We start from the raw sequence: 12,733 nt of genomic DNA, 5'->3' as shown, positions 1-12,733 counted from the left end.
GGCCATGTGTTTGCTGGGGGGTCGAGATTTTTCCTTTCTGGAGGTTGACGATGCTAGAGTTTTTGTTTTGTGTGGGTGCTGTCGTCGTCGAGGTGGGTGCTGCCGTCGTCGGGATGATCTGTTAAGTTAATAAGGCCAAATTATGAGTTCAGGGTCTTTGATTTGAGATAATTCCTTAGAGGTGGACGAGAGGTAGTAGATCTGAAACTACACTTGTTTGGTAGTAGTTGATTTTTATTTTAGTTTTATTGGCTTTGTTTTGTTTACATTTCAAAATAGTGGTGGGTTTCAACCACTTCCCTGTTAGATTAGCGAGGTTAGTAGTTATAATGACGAGGATGAGGGTTTTGATTCCTGGTTCATCGATCTGCGCAAATTGCTTCTTTAAGGGTCTCGATTTTTCTCTCATTGGCTGTCAGAGATTTGGGGATTTCTCAATCTCTATTGGCCTTGTGTTATTTGACATTCTGATAACTAGTGTCGTGGTTTATGAACATGGTTAAAAATATGGGTAAATACTCATTTGGTACTTTAAATTTTATTTAAATACATACTTGGTACCTTATGTTTTCAATTATACTTATGTGGTATGTGTAATATGAAATCGTACATATTTGGTGCCTTGGATTCAAATTTGAATAATAAAAGTTTATCAATATTCCCAAATTACACTCAATTATATGTAATTAAGCAATTAAATTTGAATTTAAAACACATGACTGATGGTAGTTTATTCATCATATTGATAATATTTTATTATTCAAATTTGAGTCTAGAGTACCAAATATGTACGATTTCAAATTATAGGGTATCAGATGAGCATTATTGAAAACATAGAATATCAAATCTGTATTTCAATAAAACAGAGAATATCAATAGTATGTAAGTTACTCGCTCTACTTATTAATTATTAATTGGATTTTAAGTGGAAAATATTGATCTTAACAATATATTTACTATACACTTGCATACTACACTAGCCCCTATGTATACAAGAATATCTAACTAATGAACTGTATACTTTGTTTTTATCTCAAACTAATTAGAAACTAAATTTTTACATATAAACTCACGTGCGGACGTGGAAAGCTTTACTGTACTGGTATGATAATAAAACGTCCATTATTTAGATAGTAAATTATACATAATAAACATATATGGATGTTGTTTTAGTGTGGTAGGTACGGCATTGTCATTATCTCTTTTTTATTACTATATATTATGCATATATATTGTATACTCCTTAGTTGTGAGTTGTGTTGTAGATTAAACATATTTATTCTCTTCCATAGATCGGCCATGTCATCACTTCCAGGTTCTATCAATTCATTCCCACTTTATCATATATAGTGTTTATCACAATTTCCACCACACACTCATATTTTTTTTCTCACAAAATTATTATAGGTATTATTGAAACTACTATAATAATTAACCTGCCAAAGTAATTGGTGGGGGAGGGAGAGGAGGATTGAAGATTTTTATTTAGTTTGTTGGCTGGCACGCTATTTTTTTTTCCGTAAAGAATCTTACATATTGTATAATTTTCATTTTTATAATTATATGCTATATATATATATCATGATCGGTGTTTATCTTTACTATATAAACTTCATGAATGTGTTTTATATGTTCATTCGACTTATTATATCATCTCTTTGCTCTCATTTCCTCTACTTTTTCTTAGAAAAAATTAAATTAAAACAAAAAATATGTTAATTAGTTTGAAGATTTTTTATGGTACACTATGATTGTTAGCTGTTGCTAACATATTTATACTTATTATTATCATAGCAGTCACTGCATCAATGGCAGCCCTGCCCCTTTCTCCATCTAACAATGGTCAAAATATTGTTCGGCGATCCGGCAATTACAAACCGGCACTTTGGGATTATGACAATATCCAATCACTCCAAAGTATATACACGGTAAAGTTAATTATTATGCATAGAAACACATATTAAGCTCAACTAATATATAAATATATATATATATATATATATAGATAGATAGATAGATAGATATATACCCTTTTAGTAAAATTCGTCTAACTTTTTAATGAAACTCCAAATAAGTCCTAAGTATAAATATCACTGTAATTGCACACAACCATGAGATTAAAACATTATTTGTTTTTTAAATTAATTCTTTGCAACATATGTGTCAGAATTCCTTCTCTCTCTCTCAATATATTTAGTTTCTTTTTCCATCTCTCTGTAACCTCTCTTTTTAATTTATTATAATTTTCACACCATCTATTTAATATTGATACAATATTTTACTTTTGTATATTAAGATAAAATATTATTGGAATCACACACAATACACAATTAATAATAAATTATAATTTTTATTAATCTCATTTTGAATTATATTACTATTCTTTTAATATGTTGGATAGTCATTTTTTAGAAGATTTAATTTTTAATTGCTGAAATTATTAATTAAATATATAATTTTTATTAGTTTTAGGAATATTAATTGAAGTGGAAGTATAAATTTTAGTACGTAATTTTGATTTTTTAAAATTTTATTAAATAATAATTCATATGTATTAATTAATTAAATTCTTACTTTATTAAACTTAAAACTAGCTATATCAAATAATTTATTTTTGACCTACCTATAAATTAACTAAAACATAATTTAACAAAAAAAAGAGTGTTTATAAATTTACACATGAAAAAAGAAATATTATGTTGATTTCTACTTAATTGGATTAGTACATATTAGTCATAAAAAACTCCAAAAAGATCATTAGCTAAGCCATCCACTTAAAATCTGATTTTATTGATATAAAACTTATAACTTAAAAATAATAATAAAAAAAAAGTAACTTATATTTTCACTTTTTTTCTTCTTATTATAATCATTACAAGAAAGAAAAAAATCTGATATATCTATGTTATTAAATACACAATCAAATAATTATTGATTTATATAATAATTTTAATGCACTTACTCTTTAACAATCACCTTAAATACACTCTAAACTTTGTTTGAATACTTATAGCAAATACATTTAAGAGATTCTTCTTAGTAATGAGATATAATTAAAAAAAAAAGAGAGAGAAAAACTTATTTATTTGTAAATGAAAATAAAATAAGTAAATTAGTTGCAAAAAAGTAATGTAAATAAGATGAATAATATATTTTTTTTCAGTAACTTATTTATTTATTGGACTTTAACACCTCTTGTATATAGAAAAAAAAAGTATAGCTATTTTAATAAAAATTAAAGTTAATTATATACTTTGTTTATTTTTATTTATGTTATTTTTCAACAATATATAAAATAATATTTTTAATAGCAGCTCATGCCTTGCATGGACTTGCATGGACTCCCCACTAGTTTATGTATATAAATATATTAGGATTTTTGGACAATATCAGTGCATTCTTTTCTATTTTTTAGCAAATGTATATTTGTGAATCCATTTTTTTATATGATATATTTGAAAAATTCGGTAAAGTTTCGAATAATTTATGAAATAGAACATAATTAAAACAAAAATATTTTGGAGTTATTAATTAGTTGATGAGAGCAGGGAGAAGCCTACGCAGAAAGAATCAACAAGCTGAAAGGAGAGGTGAGAATAATACTTGAGAAGGAGGTGGCTGAAAATCCTTTAGTTAAACTTGAGCAAATGGATACTCTGCATAAACTTGGAATATCTCATCACTTTCAAGATGAAATAAGGGCAATACTAAACGTAAAATATAGTAATATTAATGATGCATTATGGAAGAAAAATGATGTGTATGCCACGGCTCTTGAGTTTCAAGTTCTACGTCTACATGGATACACTATATCTTCAGGTATGTAATTTTTACCTATATTTAATTCTGAAAAATAGATTTATAAAAAGAAATGCAATATACATATATATATATATATAAATAAAAATATAGGGTGATTCTATGATGCACCTCACAAAAAGAGGGGCCACTAGTGCACTTCTTTGGTATTTTTGGTCCGCGAACAGTTTTCAGCACAATTATTTTTATGACTGTGTACATTGTTTTTATATAGAACATCCTACAAATTTTTGAAAAATTATAAATAATTTACTGTGCCGAAAACAAGATTCAAATAAATTGTTTTTCAACCAAAAATAAAAAAATAGTCACGTGTGCAACATATTTTAACCTTATTTTCGATACTGTAAATTATTTTGAATTTTTCAAAAAGTTGCAGTATGCTCTAAATAATTCAAATCTACATGCTCATAAAAAAAATTGTGCCAAAAACTATTCACAGACGAAAAACAGAAAGTGTACTGGTGCGCCTCTTTTTGAGAGGTGCACCACAAAATTTTCCTATATATATCATTATAAGGATTATATATTTAACAAGAATGCAATATTTTTCAATGTGATAGAGGTTTTCAATTTCTTCAAAGATGGAATAGATCAGGACTTCAAGGCATGTTTGTGTGATGATGTGAAAGGAATGCTATCTTTATATGAAGCTTCATTCTATTCGTTTAATGGTGAAACTATATTAGATGAAGCAAGAGATTTCACAACCAGAAATCTTAAAAAATACTTGATGAGGCATAATGAAGATCAAAGTAGTGTTGACCATGATGATGATGATTTTGTCATATTAGTGGAGCATGCCTTGGAGCTTCCAGTGCACTGGAGAATGCGAAGGTTGGAGGCCAGGTGGTTTATTGATGTATATGGCAAAAGACATGATATGAATCCCACTTTTCTCGAGCTTGCTAAACTTGACTTCAACGTTTTGCAGTCAACATACCAAGAAGATTTGAAACATGTTTCAAGGTAATAATTTATAATATTACAACTTTAAAAAAATGATGTCATTTAATTATTATCTATATCAAACATCGAAATATTACATATAATTTTGCAGTTTGTTAAGAATAATTAGTGTGCAATAATATACATGACATGCAAGATGATGGCATGTTATTCATATATCTATAGGTGGTGGAGTACTACTAGATTAGGAGAAAAGCTACCCTTTTGCCGAGATAGGCATGTTGAAATACTTTTATGGACAGTGGGAATGAAATTTGAGGCAGAGTTTGGATATTGTAGAAGAATGATGGCAAAGATTGGTGTCTTGTTTTTGATAATAGATGATATATATGACGTGTATGGCACCCTAGATGAGCTCCAACTCTTTCAAGATGCAATAGAGAGGTTGGTTTAATTAGTATTATTTTTGTTGTATAACTGTGCATATATTATAAATCTTTATATCTAATTTTAATTTTCTTGAGCCTTCACACTACTGATCTCATATACACAACTATCTAAAATCTAATCTCGGACAATAACTAATTTTAGTTGAATTAAATTCCTTTTATAAACATTAATAATATATTTAATGTATATCATTTTTGTTTTGTCTGTTTTTGTGTTATAGGTGGAATATAAATGATCTAGATCAGCTTCCAGACTACATGAAAATAGTTTTTCTTGCTTCTTACAATGTGGTGAATGAGATAGTTTATGATTTGCTAAAAGAAAGTGGAATTCTCATCATCAAATATATAAGGAAAGCGGTATGATTAATAAAATAACCATATTCATTCATCTAATTAATCACTAAACAAACGTTTTCATTTTCTAAACCAGAAAATATAATAATAGACCATGAACTAAAAATAAATATCACACACAAATTTACGTAAAAACTCCGAAGGGAAAATACCACGGGCAGAGGAGAGAAATTTCCTATGTCAGATAATCATACAAGATTGTTTCAGCAATACAACTTAGAGAGTATTTATCTAACTCAGAGAGTATACATAAAATCGAAATCCTAATATAATAAAGATTCTTGGACTAACCTTTAGAATTTGGGTTACTAACATAACAAATTCCACATTGACACAAATTCTAATACTCAGAATAAGAACTGATTTCAACATACACAAAACCCTCCTCTTCCACAAAGCCCGAAATGGCTATCTCAACAAACATCAACCAAGTTCAAGCAATGTTTAAACTTGGCTACAGGTAAAGACTTGGTCATCACATCAACTGAATTATCATGGGTGCTGATCTTGCTCACAACTAAGTCTCCACGATCAATGATATCACATACAAAATGAAAGTGCACATCAATATGCTTCGTGCTCTCATGAAATATCTGATCTTTTGTAAGATAAATAGCACTCTGACTATCATAAAAGACTGTGGACATCTTCAAGTCATCATTGAGCTCATTAAAAAAACTTTTCAACCAAATTACTTCCTTATAAGCTTCTGTAATTGCCATATACTATGCCTCAGTAGTGGACAAAGCTATTGTAAGCTGAAGAGTAGCTTTCCAACTAATAGCACAACCACCAACAGTGAAAACATAGCCTGTAAGAGATCTTCTTTTATAAAGGTCTCCAGGATAATCATACTCAACATATCCCAAAACTCCATCTCTAGTACTTCCAACATGTAAACAAACATTAATAGACCCACACAAGTATCTCATAATCCATTGAACTGCTTTCCAATGTTCCTTACCAGGATTAGTCATGTATCTACTGACAACACTGATTGCATATGATAGATCTAGGCGTGAACAAACCATAACATACATCAAAGATCCCACAATACTAGAATGTGGAACTCTAGACAAATAGTCAATATCTTCATCTGATTGAGGTGATAGAAACAGATGAAATCCTTAAATGAGCTGCTGATGGAATACTGACAGGTTTGGCATTTTGCATATTAAACATCTTAAGAACTTTCTCAATGTATCATCTCTAACTCAGATACAATTTACCTATCTTTCTATCTCTCTGAATCTCCATACCAAGTATCTTCTTTGTAACTCCTAAATCTTTCATCTCAAACTCCTTAGAAAGTTGTATCTTGATCTTCCTAATCTCTTCAGTTCTCTTGGCTGCTATCAACATATCATCCACGTACAAGATCAAATAAAAAAAAGAATCATCTTCACCCTTCTTGAAATAAAAACAACTATCATAACTGCCTCTTCTAATGTCATGACTAGTCCTAAATGAGTCAAACCTATTGTACCATTATCTTGGTGATTGTTTCAGGCCATACATAGATTTTTTTTAAAAACAGACATAATCCTCTTTTCCTAAAATAGTAAAGCCCTCTGGCTGCTGCATGTAAATATCTTCTTCAAGCTTTCCAAGCAAAAAAGCAGTCTTCACATCCATCTGCTCAAGCTCAAAGTCATGCAGTGTCACTATACCAAGTAAGGCCCAAATTGAACGCTTGACAACAGGAGAAAAAATATTTTTGTAATCAACACCTGGAATCTGAGTGTATCCTTTAGCAACTAGCCTTGCCTTGTACTTGGGCTCTTCAACTCTTGGTGTGCCTTCATTTCGTTTGAACACCCATTTACAACGAATAACTTTCTTACCATCAAGTAAATGCACTAAATCACATGTGTCAGTCTTTTGAAGCGACTCCATCTCCTCATCCATAGTTCTAATTCAACTGTCAATATCCTTACAACTAACTGCCTCAGAATAAGTAGAATGTTCTTCACTGGAATCAATATTGTCAACCACATTTAAAGCATAAGCAACCAAATCTGCCTCAGCATATCTTCGTGGAGGCTAATAATTCTTATAGCTTTGTCTGTTACTATAGAATGTTTTGGTTGTGCTTGAATTGGTGGAGACGTATCATCACTTTGTACCTTATAACTGGACTAAGAAAAACTTCCTGAAATTGTTTCTAAATCAAAATGTAATTCCTTCTGCAAACTAGAACTCTGTTGTTCTTTATCACACAAATCTTTAGAATGTAAATCATTAAGCATAGCATTTCATAAAAAATAACATCTATACTAACTATAACCATACTAGTTTTTGGGCACCAAAGCTTATACCTTGTAACACCATCTTTGAAACCAAGAAAAACACATTTATGATATCTAGGTTCAAGTTTTCCATTATTAACATGTGCATAAACAGGACATCCAAAAATTCTTAAATTAGAGTAATCAGCAGGAGTGCCAGACCATACCTCTTGCGGAGTCTTTTTGTCAATAGCAGTCGAAGGAGAGCGATTAATAAGAAAACATGTTGTAGAAGCGGCTTCAGCCCAAAAAGACTTTGGTAGATTATTATTAGAGAGCATGCATCTTACCTTCTCCATCAAAGTCTTATTCATTCGCTCTGCGACATCATTTTGTTGTGGTGAGGGAATGTAAGATGTCTCAGAATATTCGCAGTCTTGCAAAGACTATTAAACTCACCATAACAAAACTCCAAACTATTATCAGTGCGAAAGAAATTTTACTTGCCTTCTAGTCTACTTCTCAATCATGGTTTTCCACTGCTTGAAAGTTGCCAATGCATCACTCTTATGCTTCATGAAAAACACCCAAATTTTTCTAGAGAAATCATAAATAATAGTCATCATATAAATTGTGCCTCCACTAGAGAGTACTGTAGCCTGGCCTCATAAATCAGAGTGAACATAATCAATAATTCATTTAGTGTTCTGAACACCCTTAGAGAATCCGACTCTCTTCTGCTTCCCAAAAACACACTGCTCCCAGAACTGCAAATGGCTAATACTATGACAATTTAGTAGTCCTCTTTTACTCAACTCTGCCATGCCATCTCACTCATATGCCCAAGACGGATATGCAAGAGTCTAGTAACATTAATGTCTGACAAAGAAGTAGTAACAATTGCATCACCTATAATAGTAGAACCTTGCAATACACAAATCATTTGTCTTCTTATGTCCTTTCATCACAACAAGGACACCTTTGCTAACTTTCAAATTTTCACCTTCACCAGTGTACTCGTACCCTTTTGCATGAAGATTACTCAAAGAAATAAGATTTATTTTTAGATCAAGAACATGCCTTACATCACCAAGAATTTCAACAACTTCATCAAACATCTTAATTCTGACTGAACCATTATCAGTAATTTTGCAGGATGCATTATTACCCATTAGTATAGAACCTTTAGACACAACTTCATATGTTGAAAAGAAACCTTTATTAGGACACATATAAAATGTGCAACCATAATCAATAATATAATCCTCACTAGGACCCCTGTCAGAAATAACAAGCAATTCTCCATCACTATAAATATCTTCTACAACACCAGTTTGGCAAGAACTTTCACGTATATTTCCCTTCTGCACAACTGCTCTCTTGTTCTTATTATGTAGCTTATAACAATCAATTTTGATATGCCCCTTTCTCTTGTAGTAGTTGCAAAACTTTTCTCTTTTACTAGACTTTGATCTCCCTCTAGTATCACTACCAAAATTTCTCCCTTGAGTTCGTCCACGAACAATATGGCCTTCTGATTAATCATTAGAACCATTCACAATCTGCTTCATCTTCTACTTTGAAAATAAAGCATCATAAACCTCTTCTAGAGTGAGAGAATCATTACTAGACATAATTGTATCTCTAAAGGTTGATTATGAAGATGGCAGCGAACAAAGCAAAATAAAACCTTAATCTTCTCCATCGTATTTAACCTTTATAGACTCCAAGTCAGATAGAATCTTCTTAAACACAGTTAAATGATTTTCAAGAGATGTACCTTCTGAGAAACGGTGAGAATACAAATGTTTCTTCAGATGCAACTTGCTGGTCAAGCTTTTCGTCATACACAACTGCTCTAATTTTAACCACAATGTCGCGTCACTTTTCTCCTTCAAAACGTCATGTACGATCTGATTGGATAGATGAAGATGAATATGAGATAGGCTTTTTCGATCCTTATACTTTCTTTTCTTCTTTAGTCAGCGATGAGGGCATTTTGTCAATCCCTAGTAATGCACCATCCAAATCCATCTAAGCAAGAACAACTCGCATCTTAACCTGCCAAAGCGTAAATCTAGTGTTACGGTCCAAATGCAAAATATCATATTTCACAGAAGTCATCGCCTAAATAAAACGTGTACTCTGATACCACTTGTAGAAAATATAATAATAGATAATGAACAGAAAAATTAAGACCACACACAAATTTACGTGGAAACACCGACGGGAAAAAAATCATGGACAGAGGAGAGAAATTCACCATGTCAGATAATAATACAAGAGTGTTTCAACAATACAAATCATCAGAAAATATTCATCTAACTCAGAGAGTATACATAAAAAGAAAACCCTAATATAATAAAGATTCTTGGCGAGGACCTTTAGAATTTGAGTCACTAACATAACATAAACAAATTAATTATTAATTCTGCATTATTTTAATTTGTATAAGAAGATATTTATTTCTGTCAAATTAATATCTTCATATATTATAATTTTAATTAAACAAAAAAATGTTAATTATTTGTAGTGGACTGATGTATGTAAAAGTTTCATGGTGGAGGCAAAGTGGTATTATAATGGATACACACCAAGCTTGGAAGAATACAATGAGAATGGATGGCAGTCAAGTACATTACCATTACATCTAATATGTTTTTATTGCATTATTATGAATCCAATAACAGAAGAGTCCATGGAGTGTTTGCTTCAAAATCCCACCATCTTACGTCTCTCAGGAATCCTTTTCCGACTTGTAGATGATTTGGGAACATCATCAGTAAGTAATTTATTACATGAAAGTTTGTAATTTTTTTTTTTAATTTTACAAATCAATATCGCAAAGGTTTTATTCTCTTAACTTTATATTTTCTCTTGTGTTTTGTCTTAATTTAGGATGAGCTGAAAAGAGGAGACAATCCTAAATCAATTCAATGCTATATGCATGAAAATGGTGTTTGTGATGAAAATGATGGTCGTGAACACATAAGGAATTTAATCAATGAAACATGGAAGCAAATAAATGAAGTTCGAGTGGCAAACTCTCCATTTTCTCAAACTTTCATTGAAGGTGTCTTAGATTTCCTTAGGATGGCAATGACAATGTACCGAAATGAGGAGGATAGGGTTGGTAGTAATCATGATTATTCAAAAAATCAAATCATTTCATTGTTATTCAATCCCATTCCCACTTGAACCATATTTATGATAATGGGCTAGCTACTTTATATATAAATTAGTTTATGTTGTTGAGAATAACTACAATTAGTTTATGTTATATTAAATTCTCAATGCTAAAGAATACTTTAAGTATATGTAATATAAATGCTCCTTTTGTATTTGTGGTACATTGTATACAATAATAAATATTTGTGACGAACTTTATTGATGATTTGATAAGTTACATTAATACATTGTTTCGTTGCTTATCAATAATTATTAAATCATTTTTTATAATTTATAACAAAGATAATACACAAATATATTCATCTTCTTCTTTCTTAATGGATGAAAATTTTGGTATTTTTCAATTTGATTATTTAGTATTAGAAAGAAAAGAACTTTAATATTAATGTGAAATTTATTTGATAAAGAGTTGAAAAATAGAGAATATGGTCAACTAAAGTGACATTCAGAAACAAAACCACAATTTCACATTTTGATTTGGCACAATCACTTCAAAGCATTTATTCTATAAATATATATATATATATATATATTTATACTATATAGAATAAGTGTGAGTTCCATTCTTATCCTTTTGCTTTTTTATATTTTACTTTTTATGCTTTAATAAAAATATATAATTTTAAATTTAAAGGAGGTTAATTTAGTAGATTTATACTTTTTTGTTTTGGATTGTTCTGATTTTTTTTATTGCAAGCATTTTGCCCAGGTACCAAGAATCATCCTTGCCAAACACCCCTTCTTGTTTTTGTACTATTCGGTTCTCTTCTTTTTTGTTATCTGTTTCCAAACAATAATTAAATTTATATTTTGTTTTTAGTTTGCAGATATGTATACATATGATTTTTTAAAAATAATATATCTATTTATTTTAGTTTTTACTTTGTTAAACCAAATATATAATTTTACAGTCTATGTTAATAAGTTAATTTTTCACATTTATCTTTTTTAAAATAAAAAAAATAAAATTTTCCTACATATTCCAAAACTCTTCCACATTTTCAATTAAAATTTTTATTTATTATTTTATTATAAAAGGATACGAGAATATAAAGAAAAAATATTCATATAGAGTCTCTCAATTAATTCAAGTTAATAAATATTATAATATTCTTATTTAAGTTATAAAACTATTAAGAATACTGAAATATAAAATATAAAGAAAATAAATTAACAGAGAAATAGAGAGATGAAAAGAGAAAGTTAAGCTCTTGTGTGTTATTTCAATAGGAGAATGACTCCTATTTATACAGATACATAAGCGCTGAGGAAATCGGGTAACTACTCTGAATACAATAAAGAATTAATGTTGATATAATACTTTGGGTAACCTAGTGATTCTTCATTATTATGGACATCCATATATATAATATTTATAACACTCCCCCTTGGATGTCCATGAAAACCTTGCCAAAAAAACCCAGTAGGACAAAAACTCGGCTAAGGGAAAAAGAGTGCATTGTATATTTACTCCCCCTCATTTCGACACTCTTGAAGATCCTTTAATCGACGGATTCCATTCTTATGTACCATCATCTTGAATGTTGACGTTTGTAATGGCTTTGTAAATAAGTCTGCAAGAATGTTTCTTGATCGAATTTGAAGAACATCAAATCACCACTCTTTTGAAGATCATGTGTGAAGAAGAACGGCGGTAAAAATGTATTTAGATCTATCTCCTTTAAGGTATTATCATTTTAGCTGAGCTGAGCAGTGCATGCATCATTATCTTTATAGAGAATTTTTGGTATTTCTTTATCGGGTGATAATCCACATGTTCCT

General features: G+C 30.0%; 1 protein-coding gene across 2 annotated transcripts; it reads left to right on the top strand.

Moving 5' to 3' along the window:
* The first annotated feature begins 1,259 nt into the window (after positions 1-1,259).
* Positions 1,260-11,156, top strand: LOC133824133 (probable monoterpene synthase MTS1, chloroplastic). Of its 2 annotated transcripts, none has more exons than XM_062257002.1 (8): positions 1,260-1,315; positions 1,798-1,928; positions 3,549-3,819; positions 4,383-4,788; positions 4,954-5,172; positions 5,399-5,537; positions 10,296-10,544; positions 10,661-11,156. In XM_062257002.1, exons 1-8 carry the CDS (start codon positions 1,300-1,302, stop codon positions 10,958-10,960), a joined length of 1,731 nt encoding a protein of 576 aa, XP_062112986.1. In that variant the 5' UTR covers positions 1,260-1,299; the 3' UTR covers positions 10,961-11,156. The 2 variants fall into 2 exon arrangements, with proteins under 2 accessions (XP_062112986.1, XP_062112985.1); XM_062257001.1 differs by having other exon boundaries at positions 1,272-1,315; positions 1,795-1,928.
* Positions 11,157-12,733: the final 1,577 nt, after the last annotated feature.

This window comes from Humulus lupulus, chromosome 3, assembly GCF_963169125.1.
Source record: "Humulus lupulus chromosome 3, drHumLupu1.1, whole genome shotgun sequence".
Classification (NCBI taxonomy): Eukaryota; Viridiplantae; Streptophyta; class Magnoliopsida; order Rosales; family Cannabaceae; genus Humulus; species Humulus lupulus.
This window is presented reverse-complemented; position numbering and strand designations above follow the sequence as displayed.

Excerpts from the sequence above, each read along its gene's own strand:
- LOC133824133 (XM_062257001.1), top strand. Across the intron at positions 1,929-3,548 it reads CACTCCAAAGTATATACACG|GGAGAAGCCTACGCAGAAAG; the intron begins GTAAAGTTAATT and ends TGATGAGAGCAG. Across the intron at positions 5,173-5,398 it reads TTTCAAGATGCAATAGAGAG|GTGGAATATAAATGATCTAG; the intron begins GTTGGTTTAATT and ends TTTGTGTTATAG.